Source organism: Panulirus ornatus, chromosome 58, assembly GCF_036320965.1.
Source record: "Panulirus ornatus isolate Po-2019 chromosome 58, ASM3632096v1, whole genome shotgun sequence".
NCBI classification, from domain to species: domain Eukaryota; kingdom Metazoa; phylum Arthropoda; class Malacostraca; order Decapoda; family Palinuridae; genus Panulirus; species Panulirus ornatus.
In genome coordinates this window covers 21761615-21788727 of record NC_092281.1, presented here as the reverse complement: position 1 = coordinate 21788727, position 27113 = coordinate 21761615, and the positions used below count along the sequence as shown (strand labels likewise).

The 27113-nt window shown below is 38.9% G+C and overlaps 1 protein-coding gene across 5 annotated transcripts in view; it reads right to left on the bottom strand.

Annotated features, from left to right (window-relative positions):
* The window catches only part of Gel (Gelsolin), a 186569-nt gene that overhangs the window by 24079 nt on the left and 135377 nt on the right, over window positions 1-27113 (bottom strand). For all 5 annotated transcript variants that reach the window (XR_011716933.1, XM_071695548.1, XM_071695546.1 and 2 more), the window contains exons 12-18: window positions 19681-19824; window positions 18228-18366; window positions 17589-17683; window positions 17080-17202; window positions 3359-3430; window positions 1940-2113; window positions 1559-1669 (exon numbers count right to left, since the gene is read on the bottom strand). Coding sequence is in view for 4 of the 5 variants with exons in the window: in XM_071695548.1 (XP_071551649.1) it covers window positions 1559-1669; window positions 1940-2113; window positions 3359-3430; window positions 17080-17202; window positions 17589-17683; window positions 18228-18366; window positions 19681-19824 (858 nt within the window). In the remaining variant the exon portion in view is untranslated. The remainder of the gene's footprint in view (window positions 1-1558; window positions 1670-1939; window positions 2114-3358; window positions 3431-17079; window positions 17203-17588; window positions 17684-18227; window positions 18367-19680; window positions 19825-27113) is intronic.

Sequence of the window (27113 nt, the reverse complement as noted above, 5' to 3'; positions counted from 1 at the left end):
GAAAGTTAAGAGTAAATGTGAATAAGAGCAAGGTTATTAGGTACAGTAGGGTTGAGGGTCAAGTCAATTGGGAGGTGAGTTTGAATGGAGAAAAACTGGAGGAAGTGAAGTGTTTTAGATATCTGGGAGTGGATCTGGCAGCAGATGGAACCATGGAAGCGGAAGTGGATCATAAGGTGGGGGAGGGGGCGAAAATTTTGGGAGCCTTGAAAAATGTGTGGAAGTCGAGAACATTATCCCGGAAAGCAAAAATGGGTATGTTTGAAGGAATAGTGGTTCCAACAATGTTGTATGGTTGCGAGGCGTGGGCTATGGATAGAGTTGTGCGCAGGAGGATGGATGTGCTGGAAATGAGATGTTTGAGGACAATGTGTGGTGTGAGGTGGTTTGATCGAGTAAGTAACGTAAGGGTAAGAGAGATGTGTGGAAATAAAAAGAGCGTGGTTGAGAGAGCAGAAGAGGGTGTTTTGAAATGGTTTGGGCACATGGAGAGAATGAATGAGGAAAGATTGACCAAGAGGATATATGTGTCGGAGGTGGAGGGAACGAGGAGAAGAGGGAGACCAAATTGGAGGTGGAAAGATGGAGTGAAAAGGATTTTGTGTGATCAGGGCCTGAACATGCAGGAGGGTGAAAGGAGGGCAAGGAATAGAGTGAATTGGAGCGATGTGGTATACAGGGGTTGACGTGCTGTCAGTGGATTGAATCAGGGCATGTGAAGCGTCCGGGGTAAACCATGGAAAGCTGTGTAGGTATGTATATTTGCGTGTGTGGACGTGTGTATGTACATGTGTATGGGGGGGGTTGGGCCATTTCTTTCGTCTGTTTCCTTGCGCTACCTCGCAAACGCGGGAGACAGCGACAAAGTATAAAAAAAAAAAAAAAAAAAAAAAAAATATATATATATATATATATATATATATATATATATATATATATATATATATATATATATATATATATATATATATATATATATATCCCTGGGGATAGGGGATTAAGAGTACTTCCCACGTATTCCCTGCGTGTCATAGAAGGCGACTAAAAAGGGGAGGGAGCGGGGGGCTGGAAATCCTCCCCTCTCGGTTTTTTTTTTTTTTTTTTTTTTTTTTTAATTTTCCAAAAGAAGGAACAGAGAATTGGGCCAGGTGAGGGTATTCCCTCAAAGGCCCAGTCCTCTGCTCTTAACGCTACCTCGCTAATGCGGGAAATGGCGAATAGTTTGAAAAAAAAAAATATATATATATATATATATATATATATGGGAGCGGGGGGCTGGAAATCCTCCCCTCTCGCGTTTTTTTTTTTTTTTTTTTTTTCTTTTTTTTTTTTTTCCAAAAGAAGGAACAGAGAATTCGGCCAGGTGAGGGTATTCCCTCAAAGGCCCAGTCCTCTGTTCTTAACGCTACCTCGCTAATGCGGGAAATGGCGAATAGTTTGAAAAAAAAAAAAAAAAAATATATATATATATATATATATATATATATATATATATATATATAATCAAAAATGAATTACATTCAATACTGGCAGAGGCAGAAGCATACTGTTAACTCACCTCTGCCATTGCAAAGGCCTTCTCCTTCTCCTGATCATCAGAGCCTTGTCCAACCCAGACATAAACTTCATCACCAGAGTCTAAGACCATCACATCATCCTCATTTAGATCCTGTTAAGACAAATCTTTCTTTTAGCTGAACACATCATTTCACATTCTTTTTACCTAGTTTGTCTTAGAAGATACCATGCAACATGAAACACATAAGTTCTACCTCACATGATTGTATGCTGAGATTAAGAAATTCCTACATACAATAAACATACATAAAAACTATGATATATAACAGTTCTGACACATGATTGACATTCTATGGTTCCTTGAATTTAAACCAAAGTTACTGATGCACTAAATTTCCCATATGTTGTGGTGCCATCTCACCTCTTGGAAGAAGTTAGACACCTCGCTGACCCGAAGACAGCCAGCAGGAGAGATGGTGCAGTGGAAGAGTCGGGGATACAGAAGAGGCTTGTCTAGGTCACGACAAGTCTTGTAATCTCCTTTCCCTCCCAGACTAGCCCAGAAGTCATCATCTTCCTCTCCCTCTGGCATCACCTTGTGCATGGAAAAGTATTGGGGAAGTATGTCAAAATTCGGAGACGAAAAGGTGAAAAAAAAGGAAGATGCAAATTGTCATGGATATACTTTTCCAAACATTTTCATTATAATTTCAGATCTATACGAGATCAGTAACATACGAATAACGATTCCTAAAATTCAATGCAATGGCACTTTAATGACATACATAGTATTATCAAAAAATTTCCACACACATAACAAGGACATGTATAGTAACACCAATAATATATATTCTCATGCTCTAATGATGCCATATGTCATCCAATTTATAAATTCTAAAAAATCTAACACACATAATTAAGTGCATCTCACATAAGAATTAGGAATATGTGCTGTGAAAGAGTAGAAAAGATAAACATATCTACAAATATATATAATGGTGCTCTACAAAGGCACTATAGTATATATAATAGCTTTTAAAATTCTAATGACTGATGACTGTACTGCTGGTACATGATGTAACTGGTTTTCATTCAGAATGGTAGAGGAACGGCTTACAAATATAAACGTAGAAATATACAACCAGCAATAGCTGGTATAATAATATCACTCATGTAAGCAATATCATAGAACAATGAATAAAAAACAAATATAGTTTTAAAAGAATCATCAAAATTCAAAACTGCTTGCATACATTCACAGGCCTGTCACTAAAAGCTGACACACTGAAGGTTCACTTTGCAGATGATGGCGAAGTCATCATCAGGCTTCCCAAAGTGTTAAACAGATTATCATGATACTGTGTCACCTCAATTGGTCGTTGCTATTTGCAATAAAATTCTAATCAACTTTATATGTAGTTTGAATAGTTTGAAAGTAGAGGATTTAACACTGCAGTAGATTCTCTAATATCATCCCTGAACATGAATATTTCAGCAGTGCAATACATGTGATCACTTAAAATTTAAACAATTATAAAAACTTATTTTCTACTTTAAATCTATGAAAATAATAGCTTTATCTGGTTCAAAAAAGGCAAAAGTTAAAAATTGTATTAATTCTTTGCACTCCGGTCTTGATGCAACTTTTCTCATGTGGGAAATAGCAAATTTGTACAAAAGAAGGAAAACCTTTAAAGATTTCTCAACTCTACATGTCAAATATTACATTACTCTTAAAACAAGGCGATTCATTAAATGTTTTCTCCAAACACTCATATGCAGTTAAAGTCCTAACAAGCAATACCATGGAGACATGAAAACGAGAAGCAAAATTACTCACCTTCAATTCACGGCCAGGAGACACTAGCTCTGCAACCTTTTCACCCATAGTCTTCTCATCCTCACTGGCTCCCTGGATTATCATAGGAAGCATTTTGGATATTCAAGATATCAGTATTCATTTATGTATATGTATGCCTTTTCTGGTTTTCCTAATAAAAAACAGCACTGCATGTATCTGCATATTTCACAAGAATCACCTATGATACGAATCAATGTATGTCTAACCAGTATGAGATACTACATTATTAATTAGTGTAAAATGATAATTCTAGCAATGTCCCATAATTCCAAAAATCACATGTTATTCCCCAATGGAGTAAAAATGATGTTAAATTATTGTTTATAAAAAACAAGCAGATTAAACCTTTAACTGTGTCAGTCCTAATAATCACTGTACACTCTGTGTGTGGGCCATTCTCAAATATTCTACAAGTATATTTCCAAAAGTTTGTTAGAGTTTACTAAATCATATTTTTGTAAATACGTTGAGATACTAATCAACCTCATGAAACACAGTGTGTTCAATGTTCCCCTTACCTTATGTTTTATGATAAGGAAAAGCTGCAGGAATACTGTCATGCACATATTATGAGATGTGTGGTGTTTTTGGTAGTTTTTATCACTAAAAAACATTATCACAGGGTTTTTTCATCACTAGTATCTACTATTTTGTAAGAAAGTCACAGCATCACAAATTATTATATAATGTGAGGGTAAAGATCTTGAATAGGCTTCTTGGCATCACACATACTGACAAGTGTATGGAAAAAATTTAGGCTGTAGCATCTGGTAACAATGTGTGGAAAACCACAACCAGATATATTTTGCCTCATGGCTGAGGTAAATGATTCAAGAATCTCTAATATATGCACCCCAGCCACAGTGCAAAAAATATTTTAAAAAGCATAAATAACCAAACAAACACAGGTGTATATATCCCATCTGCAGTTGATGGGTTACGATACTGATATTTAGGAAGTGACAGTGCAGTTCTTTGAGAACACTAAGTGCATTTTATATGAGCAAATATTAATTCTTTTCTCTAAAGTTTGACATATAAATATGACTACTACCAATATCTAACTTCTACACCAAGCATCAAATCTTCAGATAAAAAATAAGTAACAATTATATGATTTATTCTAAATGAACAGATCTCTTCATTCATAGCAAGTCAAACTACCCACCACACTATCATGATTTTACAGCTGTGAGATGGGGATGGCCCAATTCCCTCCCACTGTTCCTACTATTTTTTTCTTAAGTCAAAGACAATGGTTATTGACAGAAGTTCTCATCATGAATAGGTCTCCATTGAAAAAAAAGAAATTAGAGACATTTACAGAGAGAAAAAGAAATAAGACCCAAGCCTAAAATAAACATTTTGTGGTAAAATGTGTGAGGAGGTAATAAGGAGAGGGATAGTGTACATCAGGATAAGACACTGTCTAACTTAGTAACTTATATTTTGTGGATAGAAAGCAAAACTATGTGTCCAATCACAACTGGTAGCAAATCTGCTATTTACTAATTTGTACTAAACGAGTTTTTCACTTGGTCCTTTCCTGCTTTTATTAGGTCAACGTATGGATTAATCTTTTATTTCACACTGGCTAACACTTTATGGGCAATACATGCCATAATCGAAGGCCATCTTGGGTGAAAAGAAAAAAAGGGGGAAAAGTGTAGAGAGATCATTCATCACTACAAATGCTGTAGACTTGACCCTTAACAGCAGAGAGGTTATTAGTAGTGGGCAAGTCAAAATAAGGAAAAGAATTCCAAAGCTTCACTGTTCAAGGAGAGAAGGTATCACATCTATCAATCCTTATGTGGCTAGTCGCCACAGAGAAACAAAAAGAAGCAACAGCTAGATAAAATCCATGGGGTCAAATCTTGGTGGCAAGGACACATATAGACACCACACAAGTGCTAAGTGGAAAGAAAGTGAAGGTTACAGACAGGTGAAGCCTGAAAAATTAATGAAACAGAAAGCTTTTGATTCCTCTCTTACTAACAGGGAGGTGGACACAGAACCACTCTAGATATGTAAGCAGTACCCAATACTAGGATTAATAAAATTTTGTAGGTATGGAAGAGGTGTTCACAAGAAAAATAACTATGGCACCTCTATAGCACCTCCAGCTTTGGGGAATAATACATCGAGACAATGATTATATGTTGTTTCTAGGATAGAGTGGAAGTTATGGCTTTGCACAACATATTTATGATTTTAGAGGGCTGAACAGTGGCATTCTAAAACTGAAGAGAGGAAGATGAGCAACACTTAGAAAGCAAAATAGGGAGGACCTGCATCTTAGCACCACTGAAATTAAACAAGTTAGTGTTTCCCTGCTTCAAGAAGCAAGACAGGTCCAAACTGAAAGAGGAGATAGATTCAGTGCAAGAAAGATTATGAGCATTAGAATGAGTTGGTAAAGGAGAGGGACTTGAAATGTATAAAGTGGAATTATCAGTATGTAAATAAATAGGGTTAGAAGTTGATGAATGATAATTAGAGATAACAGGGAATAGATCAATCATATGAGATAATGAATAGGAACACCACTATTGACAGGATTAGAGTGACAAGTTAAAATCATCAATAATTGCAATGGATTAGCCAAAGAGAAAACTGTATTTTAGGAAACAGAGAGCTGAAAAATCAGCTTTCTAAGTGCTTCAGTAGCCCCACAGAAAAGGATCCTTGGATAGGAAGTTACTTATGTATATCTGCGTGATGTAAGGTAAACATTTTGCATACAAGTACTTCTTTAGGCAACTAAAGCAAGCTGATCTATTACATTAATATTTCTTTTCCTTTTCCATGCTTGATCGCAATTTCCTGCATCAGTGAGGTAGGGGCAGGAACACACAAAGATAGGCCACATCTGCTCACATCCACTCTCTCGCTGTCATGTGCAGAGTACCAAAATCACAACTCCCTATCTAAAACTAAGCCCCACAGGCCTATCCACAGTTTACCCCAGATGCTTCAAATGCCCTGATTTTGTCCACTGACAGCACATCGACTCCTGTACACCATATCGTTCCAATTGTCTCTATCCCATGTATGCCTTTCACCCTCCAATTTGCTCTCCCTAATCTCCTTGTTCCCTCCACATCTGACACATATGTCCTCTTTGTCAACCTCTCCTCACTCATTCTTTCCATATGTCCAAACCATTTCAGGACACCCTCTTCAGCTATCTCAACTACATTCTTTTTACCACCACACCTCTCTCTTAACCTTTCATTAATTACTCAATAAAATGTTCAAAACAAGGTATTTTCTAAATTCCAGTTGGCAACCCTCTATTATCCAAAAAAAAAAAGAAAAATTAAGATACTTAAAATGTTTCACATCGTGGGTACACCTCCAAACAGTGATCAGTTTACTCACCAACTAGTGTTTTAAGGCACTGGTGATTGTTTACCATATCCCATATTCTTTCTGGCATGGTGTAGTGTGCTGGTCTTCCACATGTGTATTTTATACACCCTGGATCACTGTATTATCAGTAAACATCATCTTCCCAAGCCCTTTCACCCCCTACAGACTGCATACTTGCCTACCTCTCCAAGGCTCCTGTGTCTATCTCCCTCTCCAGCCTATACATAAACAAATTAAACAACCGTCATGGCATCATTCACCAACTTGGACCCATTCACTCTCCCCTCTTCCTCCTTAAATACATGCCTTACACCCTTTATAAAAACTTCTCAATGCTTCAAGTAGCTTTCCTCCCTCACTGTATATTCTTAAGACATTCCACAAGGCATCTCATACGCTTTCTCCACATCCAGAAATGATGCATACAAATCCATCTGTTTCTCAGGGTATTTCTCACATACATTCTATAAAGCGAACACCTGATTCACACATCCTTTATCATTTCTGAAACCACACTGCTCCTTCCTAATCTGATGCTCTGAAAATGCCTTCAGTCTCTCAGTTACTACTCTCCTATACAACTTACCAGGTACATGCAACTTATACCTCTGTAGTACAAACCCTCACCTTTACCCCCTTCGCTTTGTACAGTGGAACTACATATGCATTTTGTCTATCTTCAAACACCTCGCCATGATACACACATACAATGAAAATTCTTCCAAAGCAATGAACAACACATTCATCCCCTTTCTTAATATATTCAACTGCAAAACAATCTACTCCAGCCACCTAGGCACATTTCATCTTACCTATGGCTTTCATCTCCTCTTCTCTCTTCACTAAACCACTCTCCATGACTCTCTCACTCTACATACCACCCTGACTCAAAAATCCTACATCTGCTATCCTAACACCAAACACATTCAACAGCCTTTCAAAATACTCACTCCATCTCCTCCTCACTACATGTTACCACTTCCCCTTTTGTCTCCTTCATCAATGTTCCTATTCATTCTCTTTGTTTTTTGCATATCATTAACCTCCTACCAAAACATTTTACCCTCCACAGAGTTTACTGATACTCGCTCACCCCAACTCTCATTTGCCCTCTTTTTCAACCTTGACACCATCCTCTTGACCTCCTGCTGCTTTCTCTGATACATCCCGCAATCATTTGCACTCCTTCCCTGTAAGTACCACCAAAACACCTATTTTCTTTCACTATTAACTTTACTTATTTATTACACCATTCCCTACCCTTTCTAATCTTCCTACCTCCCACCTTTTGCAGGCCACATACATCCCATTCTTCATCAACTCCCTCCCCTTGCTTCATTTACTCTCACCTTTGCTATTTTACTCTTTCTTGCTATCTTCTCACACAAATCTCTTTTCCAAGCTTGCATACTTTCACCACTTTCTCTATTAATACTGTTTTATCTTTTCCTAAAACTACAAAGTTTCACCCTAACCTCCACATGATAGTGATCAGACATCCCACCAGCTGCTCCTCTAACCACCTTTACATCCAAAAGTCTCTGCTTTATATGCCTATCAATTGACGTAATCCAATAATGCCCAGTGACCATCTTTCCTACTCACATCCACACACTTGTTGAAGTCCCTCTTTTTAAATCAGGTATTCCCAATCCCCAGCCCTCTTTCAGCACACTGCTCCACAAGCTGTCCTCCATTTCCATTCATAATAACGATTAATACCCCATATTACTGCCTTATTACTCACCTTCACATCAAATTACCCAATCCCATTCATAATAATGATTAATACCCCATATTACTAATTTTTCACATCAAATCACCCATCACTAATACCTCTTGCATCAAAACTGCTAACACTCATTAAGCTGCTCCTAAAACACTTGTTTCTCATGACCAGGTACATAAGCATTAATAATCACCTATCTCTTGCTTTACACTTTCATCTCACCCACATCAGTCTAAAGTTTACTTCCTTAAACTCTTTCTCATTTCCACAACTGCTTCAGGAGTAGTGCTTCTCCTTCCTTAACTCTAGTCATCTCACCAACCCCTGACTTTACTCCTGAGACATTTCTATAACATTCTTCCCCTTTACCCTTGAGCTTTGTTTCACTCAGCAGAGCCATAAAATCTTGGTTTCTTTCCTCAAACATAGTACCTATCTCTCGTATCTTGGTTATATCCACATACATTTAGACACCCCATCATGAGCATTCAAGGAGGATGAGAACTCCCTACTTTGCTCTTTCTTCTTTTCCATCTTTTAGAAATTGAAATATTTTATGTATATTATATTTTAACTTGTATTTTAACTTTCTAAAAGGGGAAACAGAAGAAGGAGTCACGCAGGGAGTGCTCATCCTCCTCGAAGGCTCAGACTGGGGTGTCTTAATGCGTGTGGATGTAACCAATATGAGAAAAAAGGAGAGAAAGGCAGTATGTTTGAGGAAAGGAACCTGGATGTTCTGGCTCTGAGTGAAACAAAGCTCAAGGTTAAAGGGAAAGGAAGGTTTGGGAATGTTTTGGGAGTAAAGTCGGGGTTGGCGGGAGGACAAGAGCAAAGGAAGAAGTAGCATTACTCTTGAAACAGTTGTGCGAGTATGCGATAGAGTGTAAGAAAGTAAACTCTAGATTGATATGGGTAAAACTGAAAGTGGATGGAGAGAGATGGGTGATAATTGGGCCTGTGCACCTGGGCATGAGAAGAAAGATCATGAGAGGCAAGTGTTTTGGGAGCAGCTGAGTGAATGTGTTAGCAGTTTTGATGCACGAGACCTAGTTATAGTGATGGGTGATTTGAATGCAAAGGTGAGTAATGTGGCAGTTGAGGGAATAATTGGTATACATGGGGTGTTCAGTGTTGTAAACGGAAATGGTGAAGAGCTTGTAGATTTGTGTGCTGAAGAAGAACTGGTGACTGGGAATACCTGGTTTAAAAAAAAAGATATACATAAGTATACGTATGTAAGTACGAGAGATGGCCAGAGAGCGTTGTTGGATTACATGTTAATTGATAGGCGTGTGAAAGAGAGACTTTTGGATGTTAATGTGCTGAGAGGTGCAACTGGAGGGATGTCTGATCATTATCTTGTGGAGGCAAAGGTGAAGATTTGTAGAGGTTTTCAGAAAAGAAGAGGAATGTTGGGGTGAAGAGAGTGGTGAGAGTAAGTGAGCTTGGGAAGGAGACTTGTGTGAGGAAGTACCAGGAGAGACTGAGAATGGAAAAATGTGAGAGCAAATGACGTAAGGGGAGTAGGGGAGGAATGGGATGTATTTAGGGAAGCAGTGATGGCTTGCACAAAGGATGCTTGTGGCATGAGAAGTGTGGGAGGTGGGCAGATTATAAAGGGTAGTAAGTGGTTGGATGAAGAAGTAAGATTACTAGTGAGAGAAGATAGAGGCATTTGGATGATTTTTGCAAAGAAATAGTGCAAATGACTGGGAGATGTATAAAATAAAGAGGCTGGAGGTCAAGAGAAAGGTGCAAGAGGTCAAAAAGAGAGCAAATGAGAGTTGGAATGAGAAAGTATCATTAAATCTTAGGGAGAACAAAAAGATGTTCTGGAAGGAGGTAAATAAAGTGCGTAAGACAAGAGAACAAATGGGAACATCGGTGAAAGGGGGCTAATGGGGAGGCAATAACAAGTGGTGGTGATATGAGGAGATGGAGTGAGTATTTTGAAGGTTTGTTGAATGTGTTAGATGATATAGGGTGGTTTGGTTGAGGTGAAGTGCGAAGTGAGAGGGTCAGGGAGGATGATTTGGTAAACAGAGAAGAGGTAGTGAAAGCTTTGTGGAAGATGAAAACCGGTAAGGTGGCAGGTTTGGATGGTATTGCAGTGGAATTTATTAAAAAAATGGGGTGACTGTTATTGACTGGTTGGTGAGGATATTCAATGTATGTAAGGCTCATGGTGAAGTGCCTTAGGATTGGAAGAATGCATGCATAGTGCCATTGTACAAAGGCAAAGGGGATAAATGTGAGTTCTCAAAGTACAGAGGTATAAGTTTGTTGAGTATTCCTGGGAAATTATATGGGAGGGTATTGATTGAGAGGGTGAAGGAATGTACAGAACATCAGATTGGGGAAGAGCTGTGTGGTTTCAGAAGTGGTAAAGGATGTGTGGATCAGGTGTTTGCTTTGAAGAATGTATGCGAGAAATACTTAGAAAAACAAATGGATTTGCATCAAGCATTTATGAATGTGGAGATGGCATATGATAGAGCTGATAGAGATGCTCTGTGGAATGTATTAAGAGTATATGTTGTGGGAGGCAAGTTGCTAGAAGCAGTGAAAAGTTTTTATTGAGAATGTAAGGCATGTGTAAGGCATGTAGGAAGAGAGGAAAGTGATTGGTTCTCAGTGAATGTTGGTTTGTGGCAGGGGTGCATGATGTTTCCATGATTGTTCAATTTGTTTATGGATGGGGTTGTTAGGGAGGTAAATGCAAGAGTTTTGGAGAGAGGGATAAGTATGCAGTCTGTTGTGGATGAGAGGGCTTGGGAAGTGAGTCACCTATTGTTCGCTGATGATACAGTGCTGGTGGCTGATTCGGGAGAGAAACTGCAGAAGCTGGTGACTGAATTTGGTAAATGTGTGAAAGAAGAAAGCCGAGAGTAAATGCGAATAAGAGCAAGGTTATTAGGTACAGGAGGGTTGAGGGACAAGTTAATTGGGAGGTAAGTTTGAATGGAGGTAAACTGGAGAAGTCAAGTGTTTTAGGTATCTGGGAGTGGACTTGGCAGCGGATGGAACCATGGAAGTGGAAGCGAGTCACAGGGTGGGGGAGGGGGAGGAGAAGTTCTGGGAGTGTTGAAGAATGTGTGGAAGGCGAGAACATTACCTCGGAAAGCAAGAATGGTATGTTTGAAGGAATAGTGGTTCCAAAAATGTTATATGGTTGCAAGGCATGGGCTATAGATTGAGTTGTGCGGAGGAGGGTGTATGTGTTAGAAATGAGATGTTTGAGGACAATATGTGGTGTGAGGTGGTTTGATCGAGTAAGTAATGGTACTACAAAGAGTGTGGTTGAAAGAGCAGAAGAGTGTGTATTGAAATGGTCTGGTCACATGGAGAGAATGAGTGAGGAAAGATTGACAAAGAGGATATGTATGAGTCGGAGGTGGAGAGAACAAGGAGAAGTGGGAGACCAAATAGGAGGTGGAAGGATGGAGTGAAAAACTTTTTGAGCAATCGGGGCCTAAACATACATGAGGGTGAAAGGTGTGCAAGGAATAGAATGAAATGGAATGATGTGGTATACCGAGGCTGACGTGCCATCAATGGATTGAACCAGGGCATGTGAAGCATCTGGGGTACACCATGTAAAGTTCTGTGGGGCCTGGATGTGGAAAGGAAGCTGTGGTTTCCGTACATTATACATGACAGCTAGAGACTGGGTGTAAATGAATGTGGCCTTTGTTGTCTTTTCCTAGCGCTACCTGACACGCATGTGGGGGGAGGGGGGGTTGTCATTTTATGTGTGGCAGGGTGACGACGGGGATGCATAAAGGCAGCAAGTACGAATTATGTACACGTGTATGTAGAATATGTCTGTGTATGTATATATATGTGTATGTTGAAATGTATAGGCATGTATATGTGCGTGTGTGGACGTGTATGTATATCCATGTGTATGTGGGTGGGTTGGGTCGTTCTTTCGTCTGTTTCCTTGCGCTATCTCACTAACGCGAGAGACAGTGAAAGTATAAAAAAAATCTATTTATTTATTTTGCTTTGTCACTGTCTCCTGCGCCTCCGAGGTAGCACAAGGAAACAGACGAAACAAATGGCCCAACCCACCCCCACACACACACACACGTCCACACACGCAAACATACACAACTACACATCCCAACGTACACACATATATACACACACATATACACACATGCACACAATTCACACTGTCTGCCCATACTCACCCCCATCGCCATCCCATCACACACGGAATAACATCCCCCTCCCCCCTCATGTGTGCGAGGCAGCACCAGGAAAAGACAACAAAGGCCCCATTCGCTGACACTCAATCTCCAGCTGTCATGCAATAATGCTCGAAACCACAGCTCCCTTTCCACATCCAGGCCCCACACAACTTTCCATGGTTTACCCCAGACGCTTCACATGCCCTGATTCAATCCACTAACAGCACGTCAACCCCGGTATACCACATCGATCCAATTCACTCTATTCCTTGCCCTCCTTTCACCCTCCTCCATGTTCAGGCCCCGATCACACAAAATCTTTTTCACTCCATCTTTCCACCTCCAATTTGGTCTCCCACTTCTCCTTGTTCCATCCACCTCCGACACATATATCCTCTTGGTCAATCTTTCCTCACTCATTCTCTCCATGTGCCCAAACCATTTCAAAACACCCTCTTCTGCTCTCTCAACCATGCTCTTTTTATTTCCACACATCTCTCTTACCCTTACGTTACTTACTCGATCAAACCACCTCACACCACACATTGTCCTCAAACATCTCATTTCCAGCACATCCATCCTCCTGCGCACAACTCTATCCATAGCCCACGCCTCGCAACCATACAACATTGTTGGAACCACTATTCCTTCAAACATACCCATTTTTGCTTTCCGAGATAATGTTCTCGACTTCCACACATTCTTCAAGGCTCCCAGAATTTTCGCCCCCTCCCCCACCCTATGATCCACTTCCGCTTCCATGGTTCCATCCGCTGCCAGATCCACTCCCAGATATCTAAAACACTTTACTTCCTCCAGTTTTTCTCCATTCAAACTTACCTCCCAGTTGACTTGACCCTCAACCCTACTGTACCTAATAACCTTCCTCTTATTCACATTTACTCTTAACTTTCTTCTTTCACACACTTTACCAAACTCAGTTACCAGCTTCTGCAGTTTCTCACATGAATCAGCCATCAGCGCTGTATCATCAGCAAACAAAAACTGACTCACTTCCCAAGCTCTCTAATCCCCAACAGACTTCATACTTGTCCCTCTTTCCAAAACTCTTGCATTCACCTCCCTAACAACCCCATCCATAAACAAATTAAACAACCATGGAGACATCACACATCCCTGCCGCAAACCTACATTCACTGAGAACCAATCACTTTCCTCTCTTCCTACACGTACACATGCCTTACATCCTTGGTAAAAACTTTTCACTGCTTCTAACAACTTGCCTCCCACACCATATATTCTTAATACCTTCCACAAAGCAACTCTATCAACTCTATCATATGCCTTCTCCAGATCCATAAATGCTACATACAAATCCATTTGCTTTTCTAAGTATTTCTCACATACATTCTTCAAAGCAAACACCTGATCCACACATCCTCTACCACTTCTGAAACCACACTGCTCTTCCCCAATCTGATGCTCTGTACATGCCTTCACCCTCTCAATCAATACCCTCCCATATAATTTACCAGGAATACTCAACAAACTTATACCTCTGTAGTTTGAGCACTCACTCTTATCCCTTTGCCTTTGTACAATGGCACTATGCACGCATTCTGCCAATCCTCAGGCACCTCACCATGAGTCATACATACATTAAATAACCTTACCAACCAGTCAATAATACAGTCACCCCCTTTTTTAATAAATTCCACTGCAATACCATCCAAACCTGCTGCCTTGCTGGCTTTCATCTTCTGCAAAGCTTTTACTACCTCTTCTCTGTTTATCAAATCATTTTCCCTAACCCTCTCACTTTGCACACCACCTCGACCAAAACACCCTTCATCTGCCACTCTATCATCAAACACATTCAACAAACCTTCAAAATACTCACTCCATCTCCTTCTCACATCACCACTACTTGTTATCACCTCCCCATTTGCGCCCTTCACTGAAGTTCCCATTTGCTCCCTTGTCTTACGCACTTTATTTACCTCCTTCCAGAACATCTTTTTATTCTCCCTAAAATTTAATGATACTCTCTCACCCCAACTCTCATTTGCCCTCTTTTTCACCTCTTGCACCTTTCTCTTGACCTCCTGTCTCTTTCTTTTATACATCTCCCACTCGATTTCATTTTTTCCCTGCAAAAATTGTCCAAATGCCTCTCTCTTCTCTTTCACTAATAATCTTACTTCTTCATCCCACCACTCACTACCCTTTCTAATCAACCCACCTCCCACTCTTCTCATGCCACAAGCATCTTTTGCGCAATCCATCACTGATTCCCTAAATACATCCCATTCCTCCCCCACTCCCCTTACTTCCATTGTTCTCACCTTTTTCCATTCTGTACTCAGTCTCTCCTGGTACTTCCTCACACAAGTCTCCTTCCCAAGCTCACTTACTCTCACCACCCTCTTCACCCCAACATTCACTCTTCTTTTCTGAAAACCCATACAAATCTTCACCTTAGCCTCCACAAGATAATGATCAGACATCCCTCCAGTTGCACCTCTCAGCACATTAACATCCAAAAGTCTCTCTTTCACGCGCCTGTCAATTAACATGTAATCCAATAACGCTCTCTGGCCATCTCTCCTACTTACATACGTATACTTATGTATATCTCGCTTTTTAAACCTGGTATTCCCCATCACCAGTCCTTTTTCAGCACATAAATCTACAAGCTCTTCACCATTTCCATTTACAACACTGAACCCAATGTATACCAATTATTCCCCCAACTGCCACATTACTCACCTTTGCATTCAAATCACCCATCACTATAACCCGGCCTCGTGCATCAAAACCACTAACACACTCAATTCAGCTGCTCCCAAAACACTTGCCTCTCATGATCTTTCTTCTCATGCCCAGGTGCATATGCACCAATAATCACCCATCTCTCTCCATCAACTTTCAGTTTTACCCATATTAATCGAGAATTTACTTTCTTATATTCTATCACATACTACCACAACTCCTGTTTCAGGAGTACTGCTACTCCTTCCCTTGCTCTTGTCCTCTCACTAACCCCTGACTTTACTCCCAAGACATTCCCAAACCACTCTTCCCCTTTATATATATATATATATATATATATATATATATATATATATATATATATATATATATATATATATATATATTTTTTTTTTTTTTTGCTTTGTCGCTGTCTCCCGCGTTTGCGAGGTAGTGCAAGGAAACAGACGAAAGAAATGGCCCAACCCACCCCCAATACACATGTATATACATACGTCCACACACGCAAATATACATACCTACACAGCTTTCCATGGTTTACCCCAGACGCTTCACATGCCCTGATTCAATCCACTGACAGCACGTCAACCCCGGTATACCACATCGATCCAATTCACTCTATTCCTTGCCCTCCTCTCACCCTCCTGCATGTTCAGGCCCCGATCACACAAAATCTTTTTCACTCCATCTTTCCACCTCCAATTTGGTCTCCCACTTCTCCTCGTTCCATCCACCTCCGACACATATATCCTCTTGGTCAATCTTTCCTCACTCATTCTCTCCATGTGCCCAAACCATTTCAAAACACCCTCTTCTGCTCTCTCAACCACGCTCTTTTTATTTCCACACATCTCTCTTACCCTTACGTTACTTACTCGATCAAACCACCTCACACCACACATTGTCCTCAAACATCTCATTTCCAGCACATCCATCCTCCTGCGCACAACTCTATCCACAGCCCACCCCTTGCAATCATACAACATTGTTGGAACCACTATTCCTTCAAACATACCCATTTTTGCTTTCCGAGATAATGTTCTCAACTTCCACACATTCTTCAAGGCTCCCAGAACTTTCGCCCCCTCCCCCACCCTATGATCCACGTGCTGTCAGTGGATTGAATCAGGACATGTGAAGCCTCTGGGGTCAACCATGGAAAGCTGTGTAGGTATGTATATTTGCGTGTGTGGACGTATGTATATACATGTGTATGGGGGTGGGTTGGGCCATTTCTTTCGTCTGTTTCCTTGTGCTACCTCGCAAAAGCGGGAGACAGCGACAAAACAAAAAAAAAAAAAAGAAAAAAGAAAAAAAATGAAAAATGTAAGAAATAATTTAGAAAACTGAAACTTCTAGCTGGAAATGAAATGAAAAATGAATGTCACGTAATGGTTCAACCTCTGGCTATGGAAAAGGGAAATGCATAATTTATTTACACAAACGTCAATAGTAGTTTCCATCAATTTAACCACTATCATAAATATAAATAGATAAAATAAAAGTTATGCATATTAATCATCAAATCAATTATCAAATCATTCATTTCATTTCTTTAATTCTTTTAAGATGCTTTTTTATTGTAATGCTTCTATTACACCTGTCCACTTTAGCAACTTGTCATCCACTCCTCAAGAGAAAATTGAAGACTAAGGAACTCAAACCTTGCCAATCCACAAGTATGTTTGTCCTGGAGTTTCCAGAATGTAGGCATCATCTGAGTTTAGGGAGTCAGCCTTCTCAGGCATCTGGATAGCACGGGTATCAAAGTCACATGTACCACGTACCTGTAGCATAACCAAAAATATAATGTAGTGTACATTAAACAATAAGAAATTTCAAATATGCAATCCAAATGATCTTCATCGAAAACCCTCAGGAATCTTAAGCACTATGAGGAATACGGCATACTGCACAAGTTGAAAAAGGGTTGTTACCTTTGGAAAATTTCATGAATCTTGTTTTTCTGTCACAGCCTAAGTGTCAATTAGAGATAAACCTTCTACACTTCCCCTTTAATGTCTGAAGAAGAATATATGGGACATTCTGAAGATAAGTTATTCAAATTTCAGTCCTACTTTGATCTATAAAATGAAGCAGTGAAGAAATTGCACATAATCTAACTATATGGTGTTCCATATGGTTATCATTTTGCTCTCATTGTATTTCTTACCCGGAAAAGTCTTGTTCCATCAACATCATATGTGTCATGGTCATGTACATTCTTGAAGCCAGAAGCCTTTCCACCAAGGAAAATAACCATGCGACCTGAAAAGATTAAGTGATTAAGGACTGGGTATGTTCAACATTGAATATAGAACATATACCTATAAAGTTTTCTCCAAATATTTCTTTATGTGCCTCCTTAATACTTACCCTTCTCATCTAAACTTCTCATAACACTATGAGGCTTTTCATCTAATTTTTGCATGTTTAACATTTTCTACTGTTAACACCTTAACCATTATCCTTAAGTATTTTTTCACAGTTCTGATTTCTGAGCTTTCTAAATACAAAAAGAACAATCACATTTGAGACATCCATCACTTATTATGTGTCCTACATGCTACCTTCTATAGTCATTAACACATAAATATCAGGGTATTTCCTCTTCTAGGTTCTCTAATCCTAAACTTTGGAAAAAGTGTCACTCTACCAAATCTGCATCCTTAAAGATCTTTTCAAACTGCTAATTCTACTGTTTCTTTCTTAGATAATTTACTTTATTACCACATCAAACCTAAATAAAATCAAAATAAGGTAAACATATCTCTTATTTCATTCCAATAATTCACATTCAGACTTCACTTACCCTTGAAAACCCTGAGGAAGTGAGCAGGCTCATAACCCTGAACGACACGCACTTGTACAGCCTTGCCATTTAGTTCATTGTCAAGGCGAACTGTGTGGATAGCTGAAGCAGCTTTCTCATCTTGACTACTTGAGCAACCCTAAAATTTGAGAAAAATGCAAAGTGATAAATATACAACATCAATAATAAGTATATAATATCCCATTTCTATATACCCATATTAAATATATTATCAACATAAAAAGCATGCAAGGAATAGAGTGAATTGGAAGAATGTGGTATGCTGGGGTCGACATGCTGTCAATGGACTGAACCAGGGCATGTGAAGTGTCTGGGATAAACCATGGAAAGGTTTGTGGGGCCTGGATGTGGATAGGGAGCTGTGGTTTCAGTGCATTACACATGACAGCTAGAGACCGAGTGTGAACGAATGTGGCTTCTTTTGTCTTTTCCTGGTGCTATCTTGCTGGGTGGGGATGGGGGGAATGCTATTTCATGTGTGGTGGGGTGGTGACGGGAATGGATGAAGGCAGCAAGTACGAATATGTGCATGTATACAAGTCTGTGTATGTATGTGTATGTATACGTTGAAGTGTACATGTATGTATATGTGCGTGTGTGGGTGTTTATGTATATAAATGTGTATGTGGGTGAGTTGGGCCATTCATTGTCTATTTCCTTGCGGGAGACAGTGATTAAGTGTAATAATTAAAAAATAATTCAAGTCCAAGGTGAAGAGGTAGACCACAAAAGAGAAGGGCAAATTTGGTAGCCAAATTTCACATGTGATTTCCAGAGAAATGATATTTTAACATTTTTTTTTTTTTTTTCAAACTATTCGCCATTTCCCGCATTAGCGAGGTAGCGTTAAGAACAGAGGACTGGGCCTTTGAGGGAATCCCTCACCTGGCCCCCTTCTCTGTTCCTTTTCTTTTGGAAAATTAAAAAAAAACGAGAGGGGAGGATTTCCAGCCTCCCGCTCCCTCCCCTTTTAGTCGCCTTCTGCGACACGCAGGGAATACGTGAGAAGTATTCTTTCTCCCCTATCCTGCATTAATCTGAATCCATTCCAGTCAGTTTGCCTGACTCCTGCCTATCAGAATGCTTGTAGTGATTCAGGTAGAATTTGAACAGCACAAGGATGCAAAGATACTGCATCTTCTTAACGGGAGTAAGCCCAGTTATCACAACATAAAGGGAATAAATGTAGAAGTAGCATTATCAAGAAATGGTTAACAAAGCAAATGTGATATTACAAGAACACTGTGTATATCAAGAAATTGGAGCATCTTTCAGGTACTGATACAGAATGATCACATTCCAATGACACATTATATCCAAAATAAATGCAATTCTTCTTTACATATGCTATCATATGGTAAATTACATAATAATGATTTTTCGAATGGTCAATACACTTGAGACAACACATCAAAGAACCCAAAAGCCTTACCTGCCAAAAGTAAATGATATACCCAACATTTCCATCAATCTCATATGTATACTTCAAGACATACGAATCGCCACCAAAGAAGAAACCGTATGTGCCCTCATCCACTGGTTCTAGTTCAAAGTTCTCAACACGCCAAATCTCAATCTAGAATAAAACAGAAACCTACTGATTGAAAATATACAAACAGCCTAAACAAGGATTGTTTGTAGTATCAAATAAATGTGAAAGTGATTTCAAACATGAAAGTATTATACAGTAGGCATAACAGATCCTTGAAGGTGTATTAATTTTCAGTTCATTTTAATGAAAATACAAGACTATCAGTAATAGTGTTAGATTTCGCTAATAATAAATGAAAGCAAGACTTGAAGAGCATTATGAAATGTATCATAACTCAGCTAACAATTTTTCCATGTATTACCTTGGAAAAAAGCTGTATATACATTAATTTTAAACTACTCACTAATATCATTTTCTCTAAAACTAAGCAGCACCAAAATTCCTTTCAATCACATGTACAGTCACAACCTCTAAAATCCTCCCTTATCAGTCTCATGTCTTTTGTAAATCCATGAATGATACATCATTCTTTTTCCAAACTAGTACTTTCCTCATTATCTGCTTAAGTGCAAATCAACTTTGCATCATGTGCCCTTACCAGTTCGATCATGATTTTTACCAAGGGGATTAGTAATCCGTGTAAAAAGAGTTAAAAGTCTACCTCATACCTTGCCAATTTTGCCAAGAAAACCTGTTCCTTAGTAATCCTTAAAAAAAAAATTCTTTGTTTCATTCAGACTGCAGAACAATCAATGACTTCATCCAATAATCAAAGCTCTCATACACATTTTCCAAACCCATTCAACTTGTAGTCACCTTCACTATCACATTCACTTTTCTAACTAAATCTGACTATCTAGTTCTTTGGATGCATCATTGCTCTTCTCATCTTTCTAGTTGTTTCCCCACTTCTCACAAACTTCCTTTCTGTAACATGCTATCTCTACATTTTCTATGTACAATCTCCCAATCTCCTTTTTGGTGCAGATCTCCCTCATGTATCTTTCTACTCCCTTCCAAAATAACCTGTTACTCTCAGAGCCCAGGAGTTTTGCTCAAGAAAGCACTTTCTTTGACATATAAGTGTTACAGTAATGTGAAATCATCTTACATCCTCTGCTGTATAACGGTTGTCGGTTTTACTTTCATGTTACAATAACCAAACAACATGGTTAGACAGTCTAATATATTTTTTGTACAACATAACCTTTTCACTTTTTACAGCATATTCTCACTCTTTTTCCATCATATCTTTTTTCAGACCTATCATTTTTCTTTTGTCTTTTTCTTCTGCCTGCTTTTATCTAACACCTGGCGATGGTAAGATCTTAGGTAAGTTATGAGTTCATTTTGTTTCATATTTTCCGAGATCCTCGTTTGTAGACTTTTAAGTATATACGCTGACTCTTTCAAATCTTTACTTACAATTTTGTATTCTTCATTCTTTGCATTACAAGTACGTTTCCCTTGTTAGCTTTCCTACATCTTTATTCCATATACTGTTCCTCTCGACATCAACGTCTTACTGTGTCCAGGGCTTATTCAGCAGTAACAATAATGCAGTCTTCAAGTTAACTTCAAATTGTTTCATCAATAACTTAGAAAATGAGGTTCATATTTTCATTCCTATTTTCTGTTATTTACTAATAAATAATAAACATCTGCTTTTATATCTATTTCGATTTCTATTTCTAGTATGTATATCCAACAAAAAGTATCATTATGTTTGTTGTAATTTATGTTTTGAAACATCATGTACTGGTATGCCTGCTCTCCATACTTAGAAATAAAATTGTGCTATACTATACAAGATATATCTATCCTGTTGAGTACAATTGGAGAGGTGGGATAACTTCCATTAAAGGAGAATACCAGATACTTTGATATTCCTTCTGTCTATTATCTCTCACATTGAAGTTCATGCAGTTATGTTATTTCTCCCGTCTTTTCTTTATGAGTTATCACCTTTAAGTCAGATTCAATCATCTATTATCTATGAAGCCCATTCCCTCCAGGAGCTCCCATCAAGGGGCGGCCAAGGCAAGAGAGTCTTGACTTATCCCTGTCCTTACATGCCTCCCTTGCATACACTATTCCACAAATTCTTCATCTGCTTCTCTTCCTCCGGTATTCCTCCACCCTATTTGCCCATGTCACAGGTGGTTTCCACTCGCACCAACCCATTTCATTGTACTATCAAACACTCTCCTTGTAATCTTCCTGTCTTCCATTCTTCCTATATGCCCAAACCACCTCAAAGTATTGGGTCACCCATTCTACCACTCCACAATTCACTTCCTTTGCATTCCTTGCCATACCACATCTCTCGTACACCCTCTTATTTCCTGACCGCTGTGCCTCAGTCCATGCCCATGCTTTGGCTGCATACTTACACCTCTACCCTTCATTATTCTATTAAAGGACCCAATGACTCTTCTACCCTGTACTGCTCTCTTCCTTATCTCTCATTCCATATTACCGCACTTACCTAAGACAGCTCCAAGATATTCAAATTCCCTCAATTCCTCAAGTCTTTATACCCCCATATCCACAGCACAATTTAGTATACTTTCTTCTTTCACTCTATGTGGTTTTACAAAATCTATACTTTACTCCACTTCCTTTCAAACATCATTTTACTTTTACCTGCATTTACCTTTGATATCCTACACTTACACACATCATAAAGCATACAACCATCTGCAACTCCTCTTCACTCTCTGCAAACAACATAGTATCATCTGAAAGCAGGCTTGCCACTAGCCACCATACCTCACCGCCACACTCCATCTCTGCACTCCTTTTCCCAAGTTCTGCTTTCATCTCTCTTATCACTCCATCCATATATATATCAAAAAGCCACAGTGAACTCACACAGCCCTGCCTTACACCTACATGAATCCCAAAACTTTTGCTCAGCTCTCCATCCACTCTTACACATGCATTTGTTCCTCTATAGAAGACTTTTACACCATCCAACAGGTGTCCCCTATACTATATAACCTAAATAAATCCCACAATGCATTCCACTCGACTCTGTCATACGCTTTCTCCAAATCCATAAAAGCTGCATACAACTTCTTACCTTTCACTAAATGCTTTTCCAAGGTCATCTTTATCACAAAAATCTGATCCACACATCCCCGACCTTTCCTAAAACTCCTTTGCTCATCACTTATTCTGCATTCAATCATACACATTCCAACTTTACATTCATATCTTTTAAATGTTTATGGTCATTCATGCACCAAAATCTTGCAATCAAAGGAAAATTTATATGCACCGGTTTAATAAATTTCCTAATGGGCATTATAATAATGTCCTGATAATTAGTATATTTTTGTGCACCTGTTCAAATGTTTCCTCATGCAAAATTATGAAATTTTCCTATTGTTTTCTTTCATAAAAACACAATATTCAGTAAATGGCAACTCCTCTTTAGCTTTCTAAATTTCTTTTCCCTGCCATAAGCATGGTGTAAATACTTGAAATGAGTATCTCCTAAGCAGAGACATTTGTTGATCCCATTTGAATATATAACCAGTTTTTGATATTTCATAGGTAAAGTCACAAATACTACATGGGGAAAAGGATTCCATAATTTATCATAAACAGAACAAATCAGGATTTCATAATTACCATAAATAGAACAAATCAGAAGTTCCAACCATACTAAAACAGTTGGAGTAATATTGCTCATTTCAAATTCCATCAAACTCACAGGTAATGATACTTTTTCAATGACTGTATTTATAAGTAATGCTTGCTTTTCATACAAGGGTATTCAAATAGCAACAGACCACTGGGTCCTTCAAAGGCTGTTTGAGATAGTGGCAGAGACATGAATCTCAGATATTGACGTGATAAGTGTAGAAAAGCATGAAGATGAAAAGAAATACCTCAGATTTAGCAAATGCTTTCTGAAAATCTAAATACATAAAATTAACACAGAATTTTTATCTACATATTGATTTATCACACAAGAAGTCAAGTAGTTTCATAAGTCATGAAAGATTTTGTAAAAAGGCATGCAGCGGAAAACGTGTTTCTTTAAAGAAAATAATGATGCTTATAATTTTCTAAACAATGATATGAAATGTCACATATATGGCATACTGGATTAATACAACCAATATATAAAACAACTAAATGAATACTTGTCACTTATCAAATAACTGCTCTATACTTTAATCATATAACCCTGGGGCCTAGTTTTAAACTTTAATCACACAACCCTAGAGCCTAGCTTACACTACAATCAATAGCAGAGTAATGTTGGATGCCTTTGGAGGGAAACCTTTCTCAATGAGATCACACTCCTATTTGACCATTAATGATGATACAACTTCACCATAGGAGACCACTCTGTTTAATAGGGATAGGACAAACAAATTAGGCAGTGGTGTCCTGCTCTTTTTTAATGCTCATTTATATCCCACAGAAAAAACTTTTGCAGCTGCTGGGAATGTTGACTATTTTTGCAGAAAAATAATGATATGACTAGCGTATAGGCTCCCTACACAGACACCAGAAGTAGACAAAAGATTTTATAACTAGTTAGCAGAAATTTTTTAATGAGCAAGATTCTGTCATAGAACAAAACTTTAACATACCGGGATCTAAATGGAGAGGAACCCTTTCCAGTAGCTCCAGGCATGGCCTCTATCAAAATCTATTTGATAGCACCCTGATCCAATTCGTCAAGAAACCTACTCATAATTAGAATACAATAGATTTAGTTCTCACAACAAATGAGGATCTCATTGATAATGTTGAAGTTAGTGAAAAGGCTGGTACAAGTGATCGGCAAATTACTTTTGAGGTCGCTTTCAGCAGGTCAAAACGACAGTTGCAAAAAAATACCCAAATCTAAACTTACAAGTTTCAATGCTCTTCACAGTGCTCCTAAAAAGCAAACCTGAGATGATATAGTCGATGAAAATAGCATGAACATAGTGTGAAAAAGCTTCAGAAAAACCTTCAAAGCAGCAGAGGGAACATAAGTACCAATGCTTAAAGACAGTGTATTTCTAAAACAAAACCAAGGTGGTGGAAAAGTAGAATAAAAAAGTGCCTGTTGTCTTCACAGTAGCTTGTAAGAAACTCAAAGACTCCAATAACCAGCATGATAGAGTAAGTTATGTAAATTTGTGTAGAGAAACTAGGTTATATGACAAATGTCAGTATGAATTGTAAATTGCTGAAAATAGGAAAAGGAACCCTTAGGAGTTTTACAGTTATGTTAGAAGCAAGAAAGTCATTACCCAGTCAAGAGGTCCATTAATTATGGAAAATAGGCAGTTAGTTCAAAACAACGAAGCCATAAAAATCTTAAATGACTTTTTTTGCATCTGTATTAACAATCGAAGGCACAATCCATGTCCCAAATCATTTACTGATAACAGAGGAATTCCTTCTTGAATAAGTTGAAATAAAAGCCAAGGACATACTTTCAGCAATACACCAAGAAAATAAATAAAACTGCAGGCCCTGATAAATTTTAACTCATAAAAATGCGAGAGGTGAAAATTGAGATAGTCAAGCCCTTGAATGGAAGTCTGCCAATGTAACACTGATATTCAAAAAGGGTAATAAGTCACTGCCCGGAAATCATCCTACTAGCTTAACAGCTGTAGTTGGAAAATATATAGAAACCATCATTCAAGATAGTGCTGTAAACCATTTAGAGGACCATCACTTAATAAACAATTCTCAACATGGTTTTCGACAAAAATGCTCATGTTTGACAAATCTGCTCGATTTCTTTTATGATATAATCAACATGTATGATGAACGTAAAGCAGTTGATGTTATCTATCTTTTTTTTTTTTTTTTTTTTTTTTTTATACTTTGTCGCTGTCTCCCGCGTTTGCGAGGTAGCGCAAGGAAACAGACGAAAGAAATGGCCCAACCCCCCCCCCATACACATGTACATACACACGTCCACACACGCAAATATACATACCTACACAGCTTTCCATGGTTTACCCCAGACGCTTCACATGCCTTGATTCAATCCACTGACAGCACGTCAACCCCTGTATACCACATCGCTCCAATTCACTCTATTCCTTGCCCTCCTTTCACCCTCCTGCATGTTCAGGCCCCGATCACACAAAATCTTTTTCACTCCATCTTTCCATCTCCAATTTGGTCTCCCTCTTCTCCTCGTTCCCTCCACCTCCGACACATATATCCTCTTGGTCAATCTTTCCTCACTCATTCTCTCCATGTGCCCAAACCATTTCAAAACACCCTCTTCTGCTCTCTCAACCACGCTCTTTTTATTTCCACACATCTCTCTTACCCTTACGTTACTTACTCGATCAAACCACCTCACACCACACATTGTCCTCAAACATCTCATTTCCAGCACATCCATCCTCCTGCGCACAACTCTATCCATAGCCCACGCCTCGCAACCATACAACATTGTTGGAACCACTATTCCTTCAAACATACCCATTTTTGCTTTCCGAGATAATGTTCTCGACTTCCACACATTTTTCAAGGCTCCCAAAATTTTCGCCCCCTCCCCCACCCTATGATCCACTTCCGCTTCCATGGTTCCATCCGCTGACAGATCCACTCCCAGATATCTAAAACACTTCACTTCCTCCAGTTTTTCTCCATTCAAACTCACCTCCCAATTGACTTGACCCTCAACCCTACTGTACCTAATAACCTTGCTCTTATTCACATTTACTCTTAACTTTCTTCTTCCACACACTTTACCAAACTCAGTCACCAGCTTCTGCAGTTTCTCACATGAATCAGCCACCAGCGCTGTATCATCAGCGAACAACAACTGACTCACTTCCCAAGCTCTCTCATCCCCAACAGACTTCATACTTGCCCCTCTTTCCAGGACTCTTGCATTTACCTCCCTAACAACCCCATCCATAAACAAATTAAACAACCATGGAGACATCACACACCCCTGCCGCAAACCTACATTCACTGAGAACCAATCACTTTCCTCTCTTCCTACACGTACACATGCCTTACATCCTCGATAAAAACTTTTCACTGCTTCTAACAACTTGCCTCCCACACCATATATTCTTAATACCTTCCACAGAGCATCTCTATCAACTCTATCATATGCCTTCTCCAGATCCATAAATGCTACATACAAATCCATTTGCTTTTCTAAGTATTTCTCACATACATTCTTCAAAGCAAACACCTGATCCACACATCCTCTACCACTTCTGAAACCGCACTGCTCTTCCCCAATCTGATGCTCTGTACATGCCTTCACCCTCTCAATCAATACCCTCCCATATAATTTACCAGGAATACTCAACAAACTTATACCTCTGTAATTTGAGCACTCACTCTTATCCCCTTTGCCTTTGTACAATGGCACT